General features: G+C 39.2%; 1 protein-coding gene across 1 annotated transcript in view; it reads left to right on the top strand.

Moving 5' to 3' along the window:
- Positions 1-5,333, top strand: part of rims2b (regulating synaptic membrane exocytosis 2b) — a 107,435-nt gene extending 102,102 nt beyond the window's left edge. Inside the window, exons 27-29 of the mRNA XM_079829520.1 lie at positions 1,992-2,093; positions 2,191-2,330; positions 3,341-5,333. Coding sequence (XP_079685646.1) covers positions 1,992-2,093; positions 2,191-2,330; positions 3,341-3,547 — 449 coding nt within the window. The 3' untranslated portion in view covers positions 3,548-5,333. The remainder of the gene's footprint in view (positions 1-1,991; positions 2,094-2,190; positions 2,331-3,340) is intronic.
- The last annotated feature ends 20,220 nt before the right edge of the window (positions 5,334-25,553 follow it).

The following is a 25,553-nucleotide window of genomic DNA, read 5'->3' on the forward strand; positions in this document are numbered from 1 at the left end:
GTTGTTTATGTAACGAAGGCCACCTAGTAAGAGTTGTGCGAGTAAAACCTCGCTCGCCTGGCTTCAGCAGGCACACTAGCGACTTACGTACCAGACCTTCCATACTAGAAACGCTGGTTCAAACAGAATATTAAATGTCAAATTTGTGTTCGATCTGTGCTTACTTATTCATAGATTGCATGTGCTTTATAATGTGGTAGGCTACTAATTAATACCTGTATTTCATCAAATGTAATTGTAACCTGTATTTCTCCTTGCAATGTAATAAAAAACAGCAAAAAATGTGAATTATATAGGATACACATTAGTAGCCTTTGTCAATTTTGTGACTACATTATTTAATATTTGTCGCAAATAAAAAACATAGGAAATGTACATTTATTCATTAGAAACACTTTTTGGTGCTTTGTTACTTTTGTTAGTAGTATGTTTATTTTTAATTGATACTGAATGACAATTTTGTGAATATTTCCTCTTAACTGATGTTGGCCGACAGCATTTATGTTTTACCATTCTTAGTGATGCTTAAAAATAAGAGACAGTAGATTTATTTTGACTAAGCGTTTGGTTTAGTAAATCATGGCAATTTGCAACATTACAATAAATTTGTAAATTCCAGTAGAGCCTCACTTGCGCTGTACCACAGCTGACAAAAACCTTCTGAAAGTGCTCAATGTATCTTTTACAAGCAGTTTTTTGTCAGGCTTTCAAGGTTAACATGACGTCTCAGAATAGTATTAGGCTACTTATTTATTACAGGTTTTCATATAGAGTTTAGTGTTTGTATTCCCTGTATGATTTAATGTAAAATTAGGAATACATAATCGTATTCTTATGCTTGCAATATTTTTACATTTGGATTGCCAAAGAAATTGCAGTAACTCCTTACAGTTAAAACAGTGCACAATGAAAACAATACAAAGCAACATAACAGGGTTTTTTTTTTTGTCTCCCTCGCTGACTTGTCGGGTCTCTCTCACACCAATTCACCCTTCGCCGCAAGTTTGATTGACAGGTGATCTGACCAATCATAATCCACCATTCGCCGAATCCGCCATTTTTGTCCGACAAAGCAGTCAAGAGAGTTTGTAGATTAACGTTGACGGACTTGAACTTAAAAAAACAATGTGTACTGATGTCTTTCCGCAATTGAAACAACATTCCTTCTGAAGTTCATGTTTATTTAATGCTATAAATGAACTAGAAGGACGAGATGATCGGTTCACGGCAACCTGTCACCACACATTAAAGAGCCACTAAACAGTATTTATTGTTTACATTTATTTAAAAATGACAAAATTTGTTTCATATTAAAAGTAACCTGCTCTGTCCTGTCTGTCAGTGCGTTGGCAGTATCCTCTTTGCTCTGCGATGTGTTTTTCACTGCGTGAGAACGTGTGTGTGTGTGGTGTGAGAGCGCGGCTTGTCGGACATAGCAACAGTAACTAAAGGGGGCGGGTCTTCGCGAACGGTCAATTGCAAAAAACAACTGTAACAAAGGGTTTAGCTTTTGTTCTTTAAAAGTAATGAATGCCTTGTTGAGTTCACTTTACAATAAAAGCTCGCCAGTATCTCCTCAGGCCAGGCATCAAGCGGGGGCTTGTTCCGGGGATATCCTTCGGTCGAAATCACGTTCATTCTATGATGATCTCAAGCCTCCCCTGTGATGATCTAACACCCCAATTCCCACCCACACCCGGAACGTGATCTCAATCATTTGAGCTTTCATCTTTACCAAATGTGATGTGCTCTATGTATGTGCGTCGATCATTGTATAGATGTAAATAAAACCTAGACTTTCAATAGATGGACAGAAACCTCTCATGTTTCATTAAAAATCAAACAAAACCTGAATAATGACAGAATTTTTGAGTGAATTATTCCTTTAACACATAAATCTGTACCAAAAATGATTTGTCCATAGCACTGCATTACCTTTCTATAAAGAGACCCTTTGTTTGCTCTAAGAGTATGGATGTGGTTTTCCACAGGTGACATCCAGATTGGTATGGTACACAGGAAAGAAAGGCTGGATGTCGAAGTAATTCGAGCTCGAGGCCTGGTGGGCAAACCAGGGAACAAACAGACCCCAGGTACACCTCATTACTCAATCTGATCGTGACACCATACAGCTTTTTAATAGTCCTGTTCCTGGTTTATATGTAAATCCCTGCCATCTTTCATTTGCAGCACCTTATGTAAAAGTATATCTGCTGGATAATGGGAAATGCGTCAACAAAAAGAAAACACGGACAGCAAGAAAAACGCTGGATCCTCTTTATCAACAGCAGCTTCAGTTTGAGGAGAACCCTGAGGGGAAAGTTTTACAGGTAACACCATCAGAGACGCATCTTATTTTCTCACTTTACTAAGTATGAACATTATGTAAGGCAAAAAAGTATGGTAGAGAGTGTGTACTTGAAAGTCATAAAAGTATGGAAGCTTGTTTCCGCCTCAGAATAAAACATTTTAAAAGATAATTGTGACTTTTTATCTCACAAATGTGTTTACGTCTCGCAATTCGGACTTTTTTTCTCATAATTGCGAGATATAAACTCACAATTGCAAGAAAAAAAGTCAGAATTGCTTTATAACACACAATTCTGACTTTTTTTCTTGCAATTGTGAGTTTATATCTCACATTTCTTACTTTATATCACGCAATTCTGACTTCTTTTCTCAGAATTGTAAGATATGAACTCGCAATTGCGAGTTATAAAGTCCAATTCTGAGGGGGGAAAATTTCTTGGAATTCTGAGTTTATATCTCAAATTTCTGACTTTATATTTAGCTATTGTGTGTTATAAAGTCTGAATTGCGAGATATAAACTCGCAATTGCGACTTTATATCACGCAATTCTGAAAAAAGTAATTGTAAGATAAAAAGTCTCAATTACCTTTTTAATTTTTTTATTCTGTGGCGGAAACAAGCTTCCATATGAAAGGCATAATTGTCATGAAAATGATGTCACAAAAATCATAATCGTCCCAAAAATAGGCATCATTTTCTTTATGCCAAATATAATTTCTTTCTTAGTTTTGTCTTTTGATTTGGGAATGAAATTTGATCTAGACATGTTTTCACCACATATATGTATTATTATTATAGTATTCATGAATATTTTTAATTAATTTTAAGTTATTTTTACATTATGTTTTTTTAGTACTTCAAATTATTTTATTTTAGTTATTTTAATTTAACTTTTTCATCTAATATTTATATTTTATTTTATTTCAGCTTCAATTCAAATCATACAAAAAAAATTTTTTTTTAGTTTTAGTTCATGATAATGCATCACATCTCCTGAAAATCTTTGACTAATCATGTCTTTCTTTACAGATTATTGTTTGGGGGGACTATGGACGCATGGACCACAAGTCCTTCATGGGAGCCGCCCAGATCCTGTTAGACGATTTAGAGCTGACCAACATGGTGATTGGCTGGTACAAGCTCTTCCCTCCCACCTCATTGGTGGACCCAACCTTGGCACCTTTAAGTAGTAAACCTCCAGATTCAGGCCTGGACAGTTCCAACGTTCGGTCGTAGCGGCACGAGGAGGTGAGCGGTAGAGAGCGTCGTGAGTAGCTCCAGCTACTGACAGAGAGGAGAGGGTCTCGACGGGTCACGCCCTGGTTACACTGCATGCTTGATGTTGTGTCCTCTGAGCCAGTGCGAAAAGAGGCAAAGACAAGGCCTGCGTCCTTCTGCCAAAAAAATATACGAAAAGAAATTGTATGCTGCTGTCACACGCAGGGAAAGAACGCCACGGGAAGTCTCTCCGTTCAGCTGAAGAGATGCAGCCAGGGATTCGGCAGAGTCTGACTCTTAACCGTAGGAAAAGGAAGATGCTGTTTTACTCTGGCTGTTTACTCTCTGTTGTATTCAAAGAGATGTCAGTGTTTCTTACCTAGAACTTGATGCGTTGTAGCCATTACCGTAGACCAAGCTGTCAAAAGAGATCTAAAAAGAGAGAAGCACTTGGCTAAGATGGAAAAGGAAAGGGTAACCTAGGAGAGATGACGTCCTCATGGGAATGACCCTAAATCAAGCCCGATCTCCACTGGATCTGACGAGGAAATGGATGTGGCCAGAGATCCTGTTTGATTCAGGAAACAACACAATTCTGAAAAAATACAAATAAATAAATCAATAATGGACCTTTTTGTGCTCCGGTATGATGTTCTCTTTGTTGATGTACTGTATGAAATTTATGATTTTTCTTTTTCTTTTTTTTTCTTTTCTTTTTTGCATGGATGCAAAGTTGTTTTTAAAAAAAAAAATTCTATGGTTATTTTCCTCGAGACTTGCAAAAAAAGAAAAAAAAAAAGAAAGAGAGCAAGAAACTTATTTAAGGATGACCAGATCAGCCATTTTCAACAGTTTGTATTATTTTTAATATGAAATTCTCTAGTGCATGATTTTCAAAGGGACTGAATGCAAAACGATAACAATGTGATTGTCATCCTTTAGAATATTCTTCTGTATTTTTACAGATCTCGGTTACAGGTGTGGCCTGGTGAGACTTTGTATCTCATATCATAAATGGAAAAAAAGCAAGAGATGGTCGAGGAAAACAATACATGTACAATATTTATTTCGATATAAAAGCGTAACATGAAAATTGTACATTTCTCCCTTCAAATGCAGCCATAATTGTGTTCATGTGGAGACAGAGCTGTAGATTATCGAATGGGTCTGTCATGATTCCACTGTGAATGGCTAGAATGGCTCATTCATTCAAAGCAAGCATGTTGAAAAGGGTCTGCAACATGGATTGAGCACACCGTCTGAGTAATACAGCATGTTTTGATAGAGACATCTGGGAATTTTTCGCAGTTTTATGTACAGTGCATGTGGACCGGAGGCTCTGTCATCCCCCCGATCCAGTGGCGTCCATGGATTCAGGTCGGGTCGAGGTTTTGTGGCCGACGGTTCAGACATTCAACGCAACATTCCACCTCTTTGCACTCATCTTATCTTGAAGTTTTGAAAAGAAAAAAAAGGAAAAGAGAATCAAACAGACAAAAGAAAACTAAAAGAGTTAAGAAGAAAATTTATATTTATTCAAGGTTGACTTGAAATGGTTGCAAGTATATTTTATTTTATTATTGTTATAAAGAAAATGTTATAAAAATGGATCCCATTGGATGGTGCTGTACAAGTCTCTGAACTCAGAGTGGACTGGACAATGTTTATACACGTTGTGTTATTCAACGCAACAGACACTGGTTGTCGAATGAGGAGCGAGTCACAGTTCGTGGAGATGGGAAAATTGCCACACAATATGAATTTTTAATTGTTTCTTGTTTTGAGAGAATAAAATTCATTTACTAAATCCTGGTTTTGTCTACTATTGTTCACCAAACCTGCTCACTCAGGCCACAGACATTGCAACATGACCTGCTGCAGCTTAAAATACCAAAACATGGATTGCAGGATTCTCGTTTAGGTCAAACTACCAATTTAAAAGTTGAACATTACACTGAAGATGAGGTGCATAGATAATTCTAAAGGGTTCAAATTTATTACAGTGTGTTTTCCCTTACGAAAAAAGTAGCATTAAGTATATTTTAAGTTGTAAATGTACTATTTCAATACTGCTTGGAACTAAATTGGCCCACTTTTTAATATATAAAAGTATACGTTTAAGGGTACTATAAGTGTAAGCTACGTTTCTCAGTTGTACTGCATCTGTACAAGTGAACTTGTAAGTATACTAGTAGTTTACTATTTTAATACATTTTTAGTTTATGAAAGTAAACTTTGAAGTGTACTCTCAGTAAACTAGTAGTTATATGCTGCGATTAGGCTATACTTTAAGTGAACATAACATCATACTTATAGTTTACTATTTATGGACCCACTTTATTTTAGGTGGCCTTAACTACTATGTACTAACATTTAAATAAATAATTTGATACAATGCACTTATTGTGTACATACATTTAAAAGATGACCTATATGTAATTACATCTGTAATTAATTTCTGTAGTTACATTTATAATTATACTGTTGACCCTTCCCTTACACCTGAGACTTACCCTTAAAGGACAACTCCGGTGAAAAATGAACCTAATTAACACATGGTTACCGAGTAGATCGTTCTCTGGGATGCGTTTTCATGAAAATCGAATGTAAAGAGTTTTATCTCTAAAAACAGATTAGCTTATAACGCTAGTCTATGGGGCATAGAATAAGTCAAATTAAATCGCTAGTTAATACCACTAACAAGGCTCAAAATAGCCTCACACTAACACGGTAGCATAATGAGGGTCCCTACATGCAAACCGAAGCATTGAGAACGTTGTAAGTGTACAAACAGTTTAATAAGAAGATACTTTATAAAGACAGTACATTACACGTATACAGACAGGAGCCATCTTGGAAATCAGTCTCGACGAGTCGAGCCACGAACGATGTGCTAAGTGAGCTGGGGCCTGTTTCAGAAAGGAGGTTAAGTGAAAACTCTGAGTAGGTTAACCCTGAAATAAGGGAAACTCTGGGTTTTCTGTTTCAGAATGGGAGGTATGTCAAACCCGAGAAAGCAGGGTAAGCCAAGCCCGTTTCTGAAAGAGAGGTAACTTATACTCAGAGTCAGTTACCAGGGTAACTTACTCTGTGAACCTAACCTGGTCAGAAGCAGGTTTTCTTTGGTAAACCCAGAGTTTCTTTTTTTCTCCTCCCCCTTTTTAAAGCACCAGCAGTGTTTAAATACTTTATTCATTCATTCAAACGCCACAAATGCTTTTCTTACTGAGTATTTTGGTCGTATTTCAAGTATAAATATAAAAAAAATTATAAATTTAATCTAAATCTAAAGTAAGCAAAGTTTACTTAAAACAAATTAAATTATCTGCCACTTGACAAAAATACAAAGTAAGAAAAGAATTCTTTGCAGGAACATTCATTGCTCATATTTTCATCATGAGGACACTGTCAAAGTGACAAAAATGGCATGTCCTTTTCTACAGGATCCTGACGTTCACTTGATAATCCTCTAGAAGTAACCCTGATAATTAGAATTTCCTTTAGGATTTCCAGTGGTTGGACGCATTTATGACACTCATATATTCCCATCATCACACTTTCTGAAAACGGATTATTGTATGGAATGGAAGGATGCTGCCAGATGGTAGTACAAGATATATGCCATAACTACCACCACAGCATTTATTTACATTTTTATAGTCATCTTTATTTCCTACAAATACTTTATTCTTTTTTCCTGTTGGGTGTTAATATTCTTCCTCCATCTCCTCTTCATCTGTCAGTGGTGCTGGTGTTTGGCTGGATTGAGGCTGGATTTACTCTGGCCTGAGTAGAAGTCAAATGTTAATGTCATTACCCTGATTAATAAATGTAACAGGTGGGATCAGAGAACATTTCATTATGTGAAAAGAGCATAGACCCTTTACACATTTCTGGGTTTCCGAAGCTGAAGTCGTCATAGGGTTAACTCTTATAGCGGTGAATGAGAGAATACATTAAATATATATATTTTTGTGTCTCCATTTGCTCAAATAGCAAAAGAAAAACTCCACAATAGTGATTTCACAACTTTCAAAAAGATGGAAAAATTAAAGTAAGATTGATAACTGCAGTGAAAAGAGAGAAAGTTGTTAATTTTAACCATCACTCCCATAGACACTGTATTAGAAACACTCTCACAGCAGCGGTAACTTGATTTTTGTAATTTGATGCAAAAGTAATATAATACAAAGTATTAGTGTTATAAATGTACATACATAAAAAAAAAATACAAAAAACGTTGCAGGATGTACGATATTGATGACCATTAAAACACGTCATCACAGTCTGTGAAAAGGGTCTATGTGGGAAGAGCTGCTGCACATTGGACACTGAATGATATTTATTTAATATGTCAAATGTTTGTAAAGTCATTAAACCTACACCCATGAACATTTTATGCTTAAAGCTTTTCCTGATTGAATTATGTTTTTTTTTTTTTTTTTTTTTTAGCTGCTGTCACATTCTTTGTTTGCCTTTTGGATACCATGAAAATTAAACTTAATTAAAATAATTAAGAATTAAACTTGTGTATTGACCCAGAAGTATGCAAACGTCTTTTTGTTGGGTGCTGTTGCCATGGTGAATCGTAATTTCCGAGCTCCATTGATCGTGGCTTTTCATAGTTGGAGTGCATGAGCTTAACTCAGAGTCAGTCTACTCAGAGTTGATTGAACTACCTCAATTCAGCTGTTCAGAAACCCAAAACTCAGAGTTTCCCATCTCAGAGTAAGTCAACTCAGAGTTCAGGTTTAAACTCAGAGTTGGTTGAACCTCCTTTCTGAAACAGGCCCCTGGTTGATAGGAATTAAGTTTGTGAAATCTAATTACATGGAAATGCATGAATTGTTAATTACCCCTAGGTTAATTTTCACCGGAGTTGTCCTTAAAGTTCATGAGCGCGTGCACGGGTTGAAGCGCTATTTTTAGCACGAGTGTAATGTTTGTTAATAGATTTAACGTAAAAAAACATCATTAATCTTGACAAACTATATATCATTCTAAAGGTCTAAACCTCAAGCATTGAGGACAGACCACTGTTTTTCAGTGAAAAGCTTATAACGGCTGTATTTTTGCATCAATGTAAGCAATACACATCAACGATTTTATAAATAAAAACAGAGCACATACCTTTTGTGTCCTAATTACGAGCCACACACGCATCCACTGCAAACAATTCCAGAATGAATGGAAAGGTGAGGGTCCACTGAATAACATCCCATAGAGCATTTTTAATCCAACGAAACGATAATGGTGTAATATTGATGGTTAATCCTTTGTTTACATCGCATTTCCGCGGAGCGGAGTATCATACTAGACTGTTATGCAATAAAATAATGCACCAAAAACAGTCTCCCGGTAGCATAAAGTGGCATGGGTTTAAAGCTTAGAATGTTACGAACATATTACAACTAACCCCACTCAAAAACATGCAAAGATAGCCGCGATATAGTCAAAAATATCCAACCATTGCACTCGTTTTAGGTGATGTCATGATGTGCTCATCCAATGATATTGTCTGTTTATCTGGAGCCAATAAAAGCATTGAATCGTCATGACTGACAGAAAATGTAGCCAATGAACACACGATTCCAACGAGACCTCTCATGTGTGTATTTGTCACATGGGCGTGAATATTTATTCATTTGAATGTGGCGCGCTCTCCCACGAGAGGCTGAGACAAGTCTGTGTGACTGTGACACACACACACACACACCCCTCCCCGTCATCTGACAGCTAAAGCTAACGGGCTAGTACAGACGGTCTCTTTGTAGTAACTGTTTGCTAATCTTACTAACTGGACGGAATTTATTATCCAATGGATCGTCAAAAGAAGTTTGTATTGTGCTGAAGATGCTTTATTTGAGCTCACTCGAAGCAGCGGTGTGGGAAACATTGAGGAGAGTCAAGACAGCGATGACGGTGCTTGTTGACAGAGAAGTTGATCCAATAACACACCGGTGAGTTGATGTGTAGTTGTTTATGTATATTGAGAATGTGTGTGAGAATGTATTTATTTTATTGTTTCTGTGTGCTAGAAAAAATGCAATATACCAGTATGCATTATACATATGCTGATATTTTGCATTTTTCCTAGCACACATGGGGAAAAAGTATAAATAATTTTTCCCCATGTGTGTGTAAATAAAACATATATATATATATAACACATGTAATTGTTTATATATATATATATATATATATATATATATATATATATATATATATATATATATATATATATATATATATATATATTGAGACTGTATTTATTTTATGTTTTTCCTGTGTGCTAGAAAAATTACAATATACCAGTATAGATTATATATATACTGATATTTAGCATTTTTTCTAGCACACACAGAAAAAAAAAAATATATATATATATAATATATAAAATGCATTTTTTCCCCTATGCTACAAAAAACGAATTGACGAAAAAAGAAAAGTTCTGGACGGCCGACCATCTGTGTGATTGTTGAATGCTCACTGTATCACCGGCCATTAGATTGATTGTAGGACTGTGTGCGAATGTATGGGCCGCCGTCAATATGAATGCTCACTGTATAGCCGGTCGTTAGATTGATGCTTGGGCTGTGTGAGAATGTATAGGTGTCCATCAATATGAATGCTGTCTAACCGACTGCCCATCAGTTTCATTGTTCATGGGATGGCCTGTAATTAGAGTGAATGATGACAGTGTGATTGTTGATTGAATGGGCAAACTATACAGAAATAATACATGCAGTGCTAATTCTCTTTCCTTTCCTTGCCATTCTACAGGCATCAGGTTGAGTCTTCAGATGAGCTATGGCATCCGAGCACCAGCCAACCAGCAGAAAAGAGAAGAAAGCTTTCAGATTCTTCAAGATCTGCACTTGCTGTTGTAGACCTGAATCGGCCAGTAAAAGGCCAGTAAATGTTTTTTTTTTTTTTACATTTACAAATTGTGTGTGTTTTTATAGCTATATATTTATATTATATTGTTATTTATATTACTAGTTATATTTATAGTTATTATACTTATATTACTTGTTGTATTTTCAGTTGCAAAGAAGTTTAACTCTTTTTTATTAATATTTCATTTTTATTATATTTTTATAAGTTCTGTTGTACAAATAAATCACTAATACAAAGTCTTATGGTTCTGCCTATTATTTTATAGTTGAAAAAGCATTCAAGCATCATATATGATGGCTAAAACAGCTTGCAGTACACTTCATAACATTAGGTTATCAAGTCTCCTGTAGGTTTCTTGGCACCTGGACATATTCTTAGAAAAAAGCATGCAGGAACCCCATTTTTCATGATATCTTCGTCAAATTTTAAATATAAACTGATGAGACTTTTGCCTTTCAATTCATTAACTAACTGGATTCATCCAGGCTTATTTTCATATATTTTTACATCAAATAATAAAGTGTTCATTGTAGCACAAATCATCTTCAAGACACTTCAACTTCTATAACTGTTTGTCTTTCTAAGTTTTTTTCTACTTTAATGTTTGGGTAATAAACTGTAAAGTGTCTTCTTTTTAAAGATGTCTAAATTGTGCATGTAGTGCAAATTGTTTAGCAACTGCAATTGTTTTAGTTGGGAGATGTCATTTCTGGGGATGTGCCTCAAGCAGGCGGAGGGAGAAATGGAACAGACATAGTCTTGGAAAAAAGCTTGCAGGAACCACATTTTTCATTATATCTTCCTCAAACTTGAAATATAAACTGATAAGTCGTGTGGCTTTCAATCCATAACTGAACTGGATTCCTCCAGGTCTATTTTCATATATTTTTACATGAAATAATACAACATTCTGTGTAGTGCAAATAATTTTTGAGGCATTTCAACTATTATAATTTTTTATCTGTTTGAGAATTATCAACTCTGATTGCTTTTTAGTAGAGTCCCAAGTGTCTTCTTTCCAAAGATACCTTAATTGTGCCTGTAGCACACTGTTCTCAGGAGCTATAATTGTTTTAATTCAGGTAGGTCGTTTTCAGCTGTGAGCCCCAAAGTGGGGTTGCAGTTTAACAGGTTAATTCCCATCGACTATCCAACTAACAAGACCTGCTCCTCGTCCTCCCTGAGAAGGCTCACTGGGGAAAACGCATACTTGCGTATGTCCCGGGGCCAGCTGTGCGCCAGTGCATCTGTGCCTAAGGTACCCCCGGTCAGGGAATGGTACCACTGGCAATGGGTCGACTCCGGAGAGGCGAACAGGTCTACATGTGCGGCTCCGAAGTGGTCCCATATCAGCTGGACGCTCCGCGGGTGGAGTCGCCATTCGCCCGGAGGTGTCGGCTGACGAGAGAGCTCGTTGGCTGTCTGGTTCAGCGCACCTGGGATGTGAATGGCACGAAGTGTCCTCACAAACTTCTGACTCCACAGGAGGAGATGACGGGCGAGCCGGAGCATTCAACAGAAGCGTAGACCAGCCTGTTCGTTGGTGTACGCAACGGCCGCAGTGCTGTCCGAATGGACCAGTACATGTTTGCCCCGAAGCGGCTTCATGAACCGGGCCAGGGCAAGACGTACCGCCAGTAACTCTAGGCAATTGATATGCAAACGCAGTTGGGGCCCCGTCCACAGACCCGAAACTGTATGCCCATAGTACGTGGCCCCCCTAGCCCGTGGATGAGGTATCCGTGAAGACCACAGCATGCCTGGACACCTGTTCTAAGGACACTCTGGCCCGGAGAAACGAGGGGTCCGCCCACGGGTTGAAGGAGTAACTGAGACCCGGTACTTGCCACTCTGCCATGCCCATCTCGGGACTCGGTCGTGTAACCAGTGTTGAAGCGGTCTCATATGAAGCAATCTGAGCGGCATTACCGCGGCTGCAGATGCCATACGCCCCAGGAGCCTCTGAAAGAATTTCAGTACCACTGTCCTGCCCTTGAACGTATTCAAGCAGTTCAACACTGACCGGACTCGCTCTGGTGTGAGGCACGGCGTCCGGTTGACCGAATCCAGCTCCATACCGAGATAAGAGATCCTCTACGCGGGGAAGAGTTTGTTCTTCTCTCGGTTGACCCGAAGGCCCAACCGGCTGAGGTGACAGAGCACCATGTCCCTGTGTTCACACAACTTCGTGAAGCCGTGAGGTGACAGGGACAGCCTGAAGGGCTTCAGGTCGATCGCTGCAACCAATCTCGGGGACGGATGCATTTGAGAATGCGTTTCTGCGTTAACATTCTGAACGGGAGCTTGTGCAGGACTCCGGAGAGCCAGCGGCAGGACCGAAACTGAAAAATATTCTCCCCCAGGTCCTCCTCTGGGGGAGGGAGGGGTGCAGACACCGTCTCCCCGAGCAGTTCCCCATCTCGCTGGGCTGCCCGTTCCAGGGCCGCTTGCCCTTGTGCTTGCTAGCGGACTCGCAGGACCCTGGACGGGTTGGGTGCGTTCCCTGCGCTCAGCCACCTGCTGCCTGGGTGGAGGCTGCTGCTTTGCTTAGCAGGGGTGGAGGCGGGGGGGCACCCTCGGCGACAAGCAGACGGAGACTCTGCGGCCGACGACTGGGTGGAGGCAGCAGCTGGTTGTCGGGGCAGTATGTTTTGTTTTTTGTTTGTTTGTTTTTTGTTTGTTTGTTTTTTTAAACCACCTCCATCTGCTTCTGGGCCACCGAGACCTGCTGGGCGAGTTCTCGACGGCGTCACTGAAGAGGCCAGCCTGACAGACAGGCGCGTTGAGGAACCGAACTTTGTCGGGCTCACGCATATCTGCCAAGTTAGCCCCAGGTTCCTGGACCACTAATGTGGACATAACCTGTCCCAGGGAGCGTGCAGTGACTTCCGTCACCCGGAGAGCGAGGTCCATCACCGCATGCAGTTCCTGCATAACCCCTGAGTCGGGACTACCCTCGTGCATGCAGGACAGAGGGTAGGGAGAGAGGGAAAAAACTTATACAGATTATGGCCCTTTTGGTGTTCCATATTTTGACACCAAATAATTCCACACTGCAACATCCAGGCAGCCACCCAGGAAAGCATGGCTGTCAACTCTGAATCTGATTCAGCATGAGCACACACTATTATAGTGGGAAACTCAGCATCATCTCTACGGCATAACAGTCCTCTCTCCGATGCAGCAATTGACATTTGTCCTCTGCCAGAGCCAAAAATGAAACGCTAGGTCCACCCTTTTTTCCAAAAAGGACCAGCAATCCCATCTGAGCTACTAGCAGGCATAAGAGACAGTGGGCGTGGCCGCCAGACTCGACGGCACATGGAGCGCTGAACGCTCAAGCCCCTATGAAAGGGGCAGGACGAACAACGCGCCGACGTGGCCATGTTCTCATGAGAGAACATGAACCACCCACGAACAAAGTCTCAGCATACTCATGATGCGATAGAGGAGTGGGGTCCCGAAGAGATGTACCCGGCGGGGATGCCCCACTGTAATCCTCAGGTCACCAAGGCTTATTAGCCAAAGATAAAGTGCACCAGAAAATAAACTAGATCTGGGAATAAGCAAAGGGACTCAACCCCGTTTGAGGTTTCATAGTCTGGGCCACGCATCTAGAGCACCGACTGACGCGCTGGGTTGCCGTGACAACCCCCGCTGTCAGCCGGCGCTCAACGGCACACGTCGCGCTGAACGGTCAAGCCCTTACGAGAAAGGTGGGACGAACAACGCACCGACATGACCATGCTCTCCTGAGAGAGCATGGATCACCCACGAAAGCAATCTCACATGTTTATATGTGAGAGAGATCGTGGCCGTCAAATGAGGACAGGAAACAACCGCATCCAGAAACATACGGTTTGAATGGCATCTTGAAAAAGACGCAAGGTCAAACCATGTTGTTCTTTTAGAAGGAAATGCTCTTTTAGAAGTGCTGAAGCACTCAGGGAGATGACCGCGGCTCACAGCAGTCCAATGGCAAGCCTGCATGTGAGCACTCAAGAACGGAAACGCCCGGCCAACCAACACAGGAACAAGTGTATGTTGCAGCAGCCACTCGCTGACTCGCGCTGTCACACCAGCACCCAGGTAAGAGAGCGATCCTCCTCAAGACTCGTCTAAACACTCTTCGTAGAAACAGCTTGATACAGCAAACCGTTCGGCTCCGAAGTTAAAAGGCAATGATGCGGTATTCCACTTATTTATACCCGCGCAGCGGGGCGGTGTGTGGAATGCGTGAACCGCATTCCAATGTCCATTGGCTTGTTTTTAATCACTCGAAGTAGATTGGTCTCTGAAAACAGATCCCAATTCGTCGGTCAGTTACGACGTACGTCGAACGTGACCGCCTGAAAGGGAACTCCGAACACATCTTCCTTTCTTAAGAATTACTTCAGTGTCGTTCTTTGTTCTTTTCTCAAAGAAAAGCTTAACTCAAAGTCTTCCAGAGTCGCGGCCAAAGCCGATTCGAAAGGCCGCCGTTCGCCAGTTTCTTTGTTTATGAGTAGCAGGCGGAACCGCCGCAACTCTGCCGTGACGTGCCGTCATTATGTTAAGCCCGCCCACCAACTCTATACACGATGTGATTGGCCTGACCAGAGTTTGGTGTTTCCAGCTCTCAGGTCTATACCGAGAGTTGCTAGACTACACTCGCGGCAGATTAGATTTGCTGCTGCTAGGGTGCGTCTAGATTTCTAGGCTAATGTAGGCCTACACTACCAGTGGACTAGCCAACACAAAAATTCAGATATTCAGAATTAGGAACATATCTGATTTCCTTATAAATCAGTATTTTCTAACAGTGTTTATTGGGCTTTATGTAAAACTATGTGAAAAAAAGTATTTAATAGGCTACTCAATCAAAAGATTAAATACAACTACAAGTCAAGTACACTAATATCTAATTATACTTTCAAGTAGGGTAGAGTGGGGGAAAACTAAAGACTGTGAAACAAAAGTTAAATGTGTCTAGAATAGTTTTCAATGACAATGACATAAATTATAAACAAAATATGAAAAATGTCCAGAGTTTTCATGTTATTCGATTTTTAACATAAAATAGGTGGAGTACAGGGTGGGGTAAAATGCCCCCACTCTTAAAGCAATTTGCTTTATACGTTTACAGCAAAATCAGAGTACAAGCATGTTTTAGCTTAAAATTAAAAAGACAAGTCAAAATAACAGTAGATAAATATGATTATTTATTAATGAATCATATTGAAAATCAACCGTTCTGAAAAATATTGTTAGGTGATGCTAACTGGCTGGCTAACTAGCTAGTTAATGCTAATGTGAGGTCATTTTTAAATATAAATGTTATGTTGGAGTAGTTCAGTTATTTAACATGAAGCACACGCGGCTGAACGGATAACCACTTTACTAGTTCTGTGTCACTCATTCTACAATGCATGTGCACCATGCAGACAAAAACGTAGCCCCCTTGAAACCCCGAAAACCTAGTGGTAGAACACAACAATAAAGTTTTATAAATATTTTTATTCAACCACCTAGTTAGATTGGAAAAACAAAGAATGTGATGTTCAGAACATGGTAACTACAGTAATTATGATAGTAGGAAGCAATGCCATCTGGGTGCATTTTACCCCAAGTGGCTGGGGGCGTTTTACCGCACAGACTAGGTTTGGGAAAAAAATTATGTCATTCTGAAAATATAATTATATTCTTATATTCTTATTTAATTTGCTTTCCTTTCCTTCCTTTCCCTTAAATCCATTTTAATCCTTTAATTATTTAATTCCTTTAAATAAAAAGACCCCCCATAAAAGTGTTAGTATTAGTAGCATAGTGAGTGTTATTAATACGTCTAGTGTTGACAAAAAAAGATGTGCTTAGTTTCTTGAAAATTAGACTTAGGCAGGTCATTCCACCAGCAGGAACAGTCGAAGTAAAGGTTATGAAAAGTCAAAGTAAAGGTAGTGAAAGTGATTTTGAGCCTCTCTGGGATGGCACCACAAGGCCTGACTGGAGAGCATTACAATAGTTCAGTCTGGATTAGATTAGACTCCCCCTGAAATTGCCTCATCGACACGGCATCCTCAGTAAACCCGTACCCGGCGTGATGACTCCGATCTTTTCAAATATTCCTATCTAATAATTGCCTCACCGACACGGCATGATGGCCAGAGGAGAACTGGCACCCTGACTGAGCCTGTTTTCTCCCAAGGTTTATTTTTCTCCATTATGCCATTATGCCCCTGATGGAGTCTTGGTTCCTTGCCACTGTTGCCTTTGGCTTGGCTTGCTCAGTTGGGGACACTACATTTTCAACTAAATATTCAACTAAATTTTCAACTATATTACTGATCTGCCCGCATTGTCTCTATAGGATAATTGAAATGAACTGGATGACTTCACCGTTTTCTCCAGAGCGGCTGTACAGCCGAGTCAAATTCTGTTGCATTATTTTCCTGTTTAACATTGTGAAGCTGCTTTGAAACAATCTGCATTGTAAAAAGTGCTATATAAATAAAAGTGACTTGACTTGGATAGAACAAGAGCTTGGAGAATCCTCCTAATCCTCCTAATGTTGTATAAATCTGCAGGACCGGGGCATTCTAGCAATGTGGTCTGTGGAGTTCAACTGATCATCAATCACAACTCCAAGGTTCGTTGCTGTCCTGGATGGAGTTATGGTTAACAAACCTAGCTGAATGAAGAAGTTGTGATGAAGTGTTGGGTTGGCTGAGACCACAAGATTATTGATGAATAATTTATAAAAATGCCTGTAGTGCTGCAACTAATGAACTTTGATGATGTAATTGATTAATCTATCAATACTTTCTTTGATTATTTGAATAAAAAGGGCTAATATTTTAATTGTTTTTTAATTGAATTTTTTTTAAAATTCCAAATCCAATGTTGTCCTCCAAACAAACAGCAATCTGAAGGCTTTGAAAACTATTATAATATGTACTATATCTCTGGTCTCATTGGAACAAAGTGTCTGGTTAAAATGTGAAATGCTTTATGATACAAATCACTGCAGTTTCCAAGAGAAATGCCCACTGTGTGGCACTAAAAACTTTTTTTACAATAGACCATTTTCTCAATATGTAGGTCACTCTTCAGAATGTGATCACAAGCAGTCTTTGTGGGCTAAACTGCGGATCATTTATCATTACTTTGGCACAAAATGCATGCAATGACTACTTTCAAATTACATGAATTATTTTCTCTCATAGACACAAACACCATCAAAACTATGAATCTACAGGCCTATTTGCACGTTTACATACTATTTTCAAAAATGTTAAACTTAAGTTCAAAACCTAACATAATACAAAAACAAATCAGACAGCAATTTGTTGCTTCTACAGTAATACTATTGAATCTAAAAAATGAAACACTATCAAACAATTAGATGTAGTTTGATTTAATTATATTTCTAGACAAAAGGGGAAGCTTAAAAATAATTTTGTGGTGTAATGTAAACATGGACCATAAACTGCAGTGAATTATAAACAGTAGAGTCATTGTTTTGCAAATAAATTTGTACAAAGGAAAACATTGTGCAATGCTATATGTTGTAAGTGTTTTTAGGTCATTGTTAGGTGTGTGTTTGTTGTATGATAGTCTTTACTCATTTTTACACAATTACTTTGACAAATTTTCCAACTGCAAAACCCCAAAATGTCAAATAAAACTCTAAATGAAAAGCATGTTACAGTACACCTAAAAAAAAAGCCCTGGCAACACTCCACACATTGCTCTCTCGTCTTCATCATCGTCTACAATCTTTTACACACACTCTTCCTCCTTTGCCTTAAATTTTCAGCATCCATTGTTAGTATCAATTTTCAGTGCACCTGTGCTCCCTGAAGTGGCTTATTTGGACAGTTGGTTTGATCACATCATTAGAAACAAGTGTGAAAGATTTCGAGTCATTGTGTGTAAACTATGTTGTGTTTAACTTTTTTTGCTAATGTTTACCATTTTTCATCAAAGTGCAAAATGTGTTTGTAAAAGTATAAAAAAAGGCATCAGATATCGCTGTGGTCTCCTCTGAGGTAACATTTTACTGTATATATAAATTACATGTATATACACAGATCAGACATAACATTATAACTTCCTAATAATGTGTTGGTCCCCCCTTTGCTGCCAAAACAGCCCTGACCCATCGAGTCTTGGACTCCCCTAGACCCCTGAAGATCCCTTGTCGCACCACCTGACATTTCAAACTCGATTAAAATCTAACAGGCATTAACTTGGACACCTATACAAATGTTTGACCATATGCTCAAGGGTTATACATACATTTTTTAAATCAAATACACATTTTTATAATAACAAGTTTTCCTGGCATACCACCTGACATAAGTTGAATCAACCTCATCATTAGCCTACTCAAAAATGTCAAATTATCTAATATTTATGGGAGGGTGACTAACATTGTTTCTCATTGGCAAAGACTGTTCAAAAGCATTTCTTTTGTATTCATTGGAGGCATTTATTTACAGGGGTCATACAGAGTAAATATGTTGTGTCTGTGATGACTTGATGACTTCTTTCCAGTCTTCAGTCATGTTCTTGCTCAGACGTGAGAGAGGATAGAGGGCACAAACCATCAAACTGACAGGTTTATTGCCCTTTAAGCCACGCCCCTTTTGACCGTGGGAATTTTCCCACGTTAGCTCCTCCCCCTTATGGGTGGTGTATGTACAGCATGGGAAAATTGGACATGTGTAACGCCCCTTATGTTTTGAACATCTGAAGCGTGGGAATTTTCCCACGCTAGCTCCTCCCCTTATGGATGATGTATGTACACCATGGGAAATTGGACATGTGTAACCCCCCTTATGGTTTGAACATCTGAAGCGTGGGAAAATTTCCCCAACGCACAGAAGTTCTAAGTGGTGTTAACTTTTTTAAAGAAATGTATAATAAAGACAGAGTCAGAGATGATATCAGTGTTTTTTTATTTTATTAAAGAAGACGTAATTTTATTACATATGAAATCTTTTATCACTTTTAAAACGTTAAAGCATGTTTAAATTGCATTTTTTCTCTAAAAGTTGTCCAAAAAAGAGCTAGTGTTATTTTAAGATGTCAAGACATTTTAAAGATGTAAAGAAATCAATAATTTACACAAAACCAAATGTGTGCATTCAGATTTGGAAAAAAAAAAACTATTGCATTTACATAAAACACAAAATAAGTTTCAAACTGTTACATCAAACAACAAACTACAAACAACTTGTTAAAAGACTAAGGTTTTTTTTTACATACCGTTTGTTTTAAATATACACAAAAGTGTACTCCTTCACCTCTCATGGACGAAAGTAAAAACCTGCGTCCAGTCCTGCCGGAGTTGTGAATCGAATGACGTTGTGGGAAGCCTGCAGAGAGACAGAGGCAGACTCCTCCCCTACCCCGCCCACACCACGTGACCACCGTGGGAAAAACTAAATTACCTTTGGTTCTCCGTGGACAAAAACGAGTCCACTCACTTCAAAGTTTAACTGAGAAATGATCTGTCAAACAGGATACAGCGGCTCAAACAGACCACACCCACTAACACTCCCCTCTCAAACCTGAGAGGTTAATTCAAATTAAAGGGGTGGGGAAAAATGACGGTGATGATGACATCACTCAGGGGAATTCCCCCTCCCTCCCTCCCTCCCTCCGTGCGATCTCCCCCATCTCTCTCCAGCAGGGCTGGATAAAAAGGACGCGTTGAAATAGTAGCCTACTCCTGATTATTGTCTAAAGATCGGAGATAAAGTTGATCTATATTTAAAACTTTAGACCATATAGTTTTAATCTCATCTCAACTATAACACGAAATCCCTACACACGTACACACACACACACACACACACACACACACACACACACACACACAGGCCTTTGTCGTGACTGAGTAAGCCTAGCCCCCCGATAGCGTTGGGTTTTATGTTTTTATTACGATAATTAGTTTTTTATTAAGCTGGTATCTCAACAAACACATGTTTTTACTACTCGTCCCCTCACGATGTTGAATTCACGCTGTGTTAAAGGTGGTTCCTTTTGAAAATGAAGCGGGAAAAATGTGTTTTTTAAACACTTCGTACAAAGGTTTAAAAGAAGGAGAATTCATTCATACCTTTAACACCGAAGGAGTGAGGAGAGAATACGCTAACTTAGGCTACTCTTAATCTATCATGTCTTCAAATCATCATGAAGGAGAAGAGACTTCACCGGAGGAATATTTTGATGCCGATCTAGCGAAAGTTCTGAATGATCTATGTAAGTATTTTTCAACATAAATTATAAATGATACAAATTGAAAAGATATCTTAATAAATGTTTTTTTTTTTAATTCGTAGATGATGCATCATTTCCCGATGGTATATCCCTCGATGATTTTTTAGAGGGTATGGAATATATTTTACAATGGCTTCTAATTATCTTTTTTCTTTTTTCTGAAGAAAACTCAACTCTTATGTATATATTTCAACAGAATTCACAGGTGATATACTACCCCAAGCCATCATACACCCGCCGGACCAAGCAGTGTCCCCATTGGCTACTGCTCAAACTCCAGCCTACGAAGATGTAACACCATGTCCCACCCCGTGCGATCAACAGGTACAACAGACAGATACTGCTTCCACAGACAACGGGTCACATCGAGGAGTTAAACGGTTGAGGGAAATTTATGGAGAAGAATTAAACTATCCGGATGATAGTAAGTAAAAAAACTATTTTTGTCTAATCATAATATTTTTATTCAGTGAATTTTAAAATAATATAATATTGTTTTTAGAAGAAACTCCTGAGAGTCCATTTGTTACCTCCACATCTTCTTGTAAGAAACGATTCGAGAAATATTCTCATGAGAGTCCAATTTCTTCGGAAGACGGTAAGATATATTTCTTGTTTCATTATATGTCATCTATATTAAATAAAATCTAATAATTAAATAAGTTAATTATGTTTTTGTGTTTTTTTTGTTTTTTTTTACTCTAGAAGACAACCAAGACGAAAACGAAAATGGTTTACAGGATTTTTTAGAATCTCAAGCTTCGGTTCTAAATACTGTAAATTCTGAACGGGATTCGTCAGATAGCAGCGAGGTAGATGAACGAAATGACCATCCCTTCAGACCTCTGTTTAACGTTGGAGAACTACAAGGTTTGAGTTACGCCACTTTGCGCGCAGCAAACAGAAACTTTCAACGTGTTTTGGAAATCGCAACACTACCGCTCACCTTTCACCAAACTGCGGATATTGTTGAAGAAGGCCAGAGGGGTACTGTGGAACTTCTACACAGAGTAATTGACACACAGACTCAGCACAGCACCGACTTAAGAAGTGCGGTTGAACACTTATCCAACGGTCAAGCCCGTCTGCTCGAAGAAAATAGACAATTACGAAATGATCTGTCATCAGCTCAACGAGAGTTATCAGAGGTGAGAAACGATCAATCGATGCTGATCACAGCGCTGGCACTAGTCTCTGAAAGATTAAATATTATCCAGAGACAGTCGGCGGGTAGACCTTCATAAGTGTTTTGGATATTATTGTTTTTATTTCATTTTCTCTATTATTTGTTTTTTAATTCGTTTGAGTGTTATTTTCTCTATTATTTTCTCTATTATTGTTTTATCTAATTTTATGTAATTTTGTTATACACGTTAGTAACATTGTGTTTTATATTTACTGTTCTGTTTCATACAATTAAAATGTCTTCTAAAAGAGTAAGAGTGGAGTCAGAGTCTGATCAAATAATTCGGTCGAGATTAAGACCTGCTGATGAGAATAACGAGAGGTTGCAGCTCCTGATACATCAACAATTGAGAGCTTTAGATACTGATGATTTGTCTAATACGGAAAGATTGGATAATATTATATCCGAACAACAAGATTGGATAGCACTGAATGATGCAGATGAGAGTGTACAAACAGGTGGGATGGAGGGAGGTGAAAGGCAACCCGCGGAGTTAAGTCGTACGGAGATAGATGCGTTAATGACTGACGGGGGTGTTATAGGTGACTTCACAATAACACCACGCCCGCGTTTTAATGGTGTAGAGTTACAGAGACCGTTAGATCTCAGTCAAATACAGACCACTGACTTTATAGAATATAATTCACATCTTCATACCATTCTTAACGATACGATTGTCTTTTCACAACAGCTGGCTGGTGAAAGAGGTTTCATAAACATAGCGCTTGCTGGGGAGAGTTTACCGGGGTCTGTAAATGCAGTATTAACTCCCGATAATAACCATGACCCTTCAATATTCATAAATCAGATTGAACAAGCTACCCAGAGTAATAATGATGTGGCCGGTGATGCAACTTTAACATTACAGATATCTATCGTGCGAGATAAAACAGGGGGCGGACGGAGGAAGCTTACTGATATAGCTATCAGCGAGAGTATTACTAGGAATAAAATGCATTTATTTAGTCCGTTTAATATCGATAACGAAATGTGTTTGAGTTACTGTCTAGCATATTTCCTCAATCCCAAATTCACAGATCAAGAATTGCACGCACCTGCGATGGACATTCACACAGGATGTGGGTTTAAGACACACGAGCAGATAGGTCTTCACAATTTATCTGTTTTTGAAGATAAATTAGACATAAAAATTGTAGTTTTTTACAGGGATTCTTCTGGGGCGGTGGTGGTACACAAAAACACAGACGAATTACACGCAAAAACAGCACATCTATTTCTGCACGAGGGACATTTTCATCTCATAAAAAATTTAACCGGGTTTATAGGAGCGTCGTACGTCTGTGAGTACTGTTTTAGAGGGCATAAAGATAGAAAAACACACGAGTGTCAGTTCGTTTGTAAAATATGTATGACTTCCGAATGTCGTTCGTATACGACCAGAACAAGACAATGTGCAGAATGCCTGAGATTCTGTAGAAACAGTTTTTGTTACGAATCACATAAAAAACCACAGGCCCGCGATGAAAGATCTCAGTGTAAATCTGTGAAATTTTGTTCAAAATGCCACGTCGTGTATAGACCTTCGCAAAATGATGAGAAAAATAAAAAACCTCATAAATGCTCTCCAGAGTATTGCATACATTGTTGTGAAATTTTGGCGAGTGAAGGGACTCACGAGTGTTACATTCAACCTCTAAAACCTGAACAGTACGATGAAAAATACATTTATTATGATTTTGAAACATTCGTTCAAGATGGAAAACATATAGCAAATTATGTTTGTGCCATCAGTCAGGGGGGAGAGACGTTTGAAGCCGGAGGGCAAGACTGCGTCGCTGCTCTAATTAAGCATTATAGACGCCCGAAATATGAAGGATATACATTTATAGCTCACAATTCATCAGGGTTTGATAACTATTTAATTGTCAATTATCTTGTTGGAGAGGGGTTAACTCCAAAACTCATTCTCCAGGGCTGTAGAATTCTATACATGTATGATAGTACGTTTAAACTACGTTTCATCGATTCGTGGCAATTTATCCCCTTTAAACTAGCAAAAATACCAGCAGCCCTTAACTTGGAGGAACGAAGCAAGGGTCACTTTCCTCACCTCTTTAATAAACCGGAAAATGCAGCCTATATCGGCCCCTATCCTCCAAAGGAGTTTTACGGCTACGAGACCATGAGCCAGAGCGAACGTGTCACTTTTGACACCTGGTACGAAGATGTATCCCGTGAGATCTTTGATTTTAAAAAAGAGCTGGCCTTCTACTGTAAAAATGATGTTGTTATACTACGTGACGCATGTGTGAGATACAGAGCTGAATTTATCAATTTCACAAACATTGATCCGTTTAGATCAATTACATTACCCGGCGTGTGTATGAAAACTTTCAAAACAAATTTCCTTTCGCGTGACACGTTAGCGCTTACACATAGTCACGCCTATATTAATCAGTTTAAGACATTTTCAAACGCATCCATCCAATGGCTTGAGTATGTCAGGACGAGTCAAAACGTGGAGGTGCAACACGCATTAAATTATGGCGAGCGGCAGGTTGGGCCATATCATATCGACGGATATTATGAAACTTCTGACGGTATTAAAATAGCTCTGGAGTTTATGGGCTGCTTTTTTCACGGGCACTATTGTCGCTTTAAATCATACGAAATAAATCCGTTATCAAAAGTCTCTTTTGGTGATCTAAGGAGACAGTGTGAGAGCAAACTGGAGAGTCTCCGGAGAGTGTATGGCATGCGCGTCATCACTATGTGGGAGTGTGAATGGGATGAGCTGAAACAAAGAGACCCTGACGTCATACAGTTCACACGTACCTACCAGCCCCCCACCCGGCTCTACCCACGTGACGCGCTTTATGGGGGTAGAACGAATGCGTTCAAACTCTATCACAGAGTAGCTGAAGATGAGAGAATCGATTATTTTGATTTCACTTCTCTCTATCCGTACGTTCAGTCTACTAAAACCTATCCTGTAGGCCACCCCAAAATTCTTTTCAAGGATTTTGAGCCGATAGAGAATTATTTTGGTCTCATAAAAGCGATAGTTCTCCCCCCGCGTGGACTGTACCATCCAGTTTTACCTTACAGGTGCGGAGGAAAGTTGATGTTTCCTCTTTGCAGATCATGTGCCGAGCAGCAGATCCACGACACACAATGCACTCACGGCGATGATCTTCGTGCTATTACGGGGACATGGGTGAGTGTCGAGCTCGAGAAAGCTATTGAACACGGTTATCGCGTGGTGAAAATACACGAGATCTGGCATTTTCCAGAGACATCTGACACATTGTTCAGAGACTATGTCAAAACGTTCCTCAAACTAAAACAGGAAGCCTCTGGCTACCCTGTCAATGTAGTGACGGAGAGCGAAAAACAATCTTACGTATCAGATTATCTCGATAAGGAGGGGATTCAGTTGGATCCTTCTAAAATAAATCATAATTCTGCAAAAAGATCCATAGCGAAACTAATTTTAAATACGCTCTGGGGTAGGTTTTGTCTCAGATCTCACCTACCACACACTGAGCTTCTGACAGACTCACAAGAGTTCACCAAGCTTTTATTCAGTCGCGCACACGTATTACGTCACTTCTCCTTCGTATCTGAAACGGTGGGATTAATTCAATGGAGTTCTCCTACTCAAGACCCCTGCCCCACACGCGATGTTAACATTTTCATCGGGGCTTTTAC

This window comes from Gobio gobio (assembly GCF_949357685.1).
Source record: "Gobio gobio genome assembly, chromosome: 11".
Classification (NCBI taxonomy): domain Eukaryota; kingdom Metazoa; phylum Chordata; class Actinopteri; order Cypriniformes; family Gobionidae; genus Gobio; species Gobio gobio.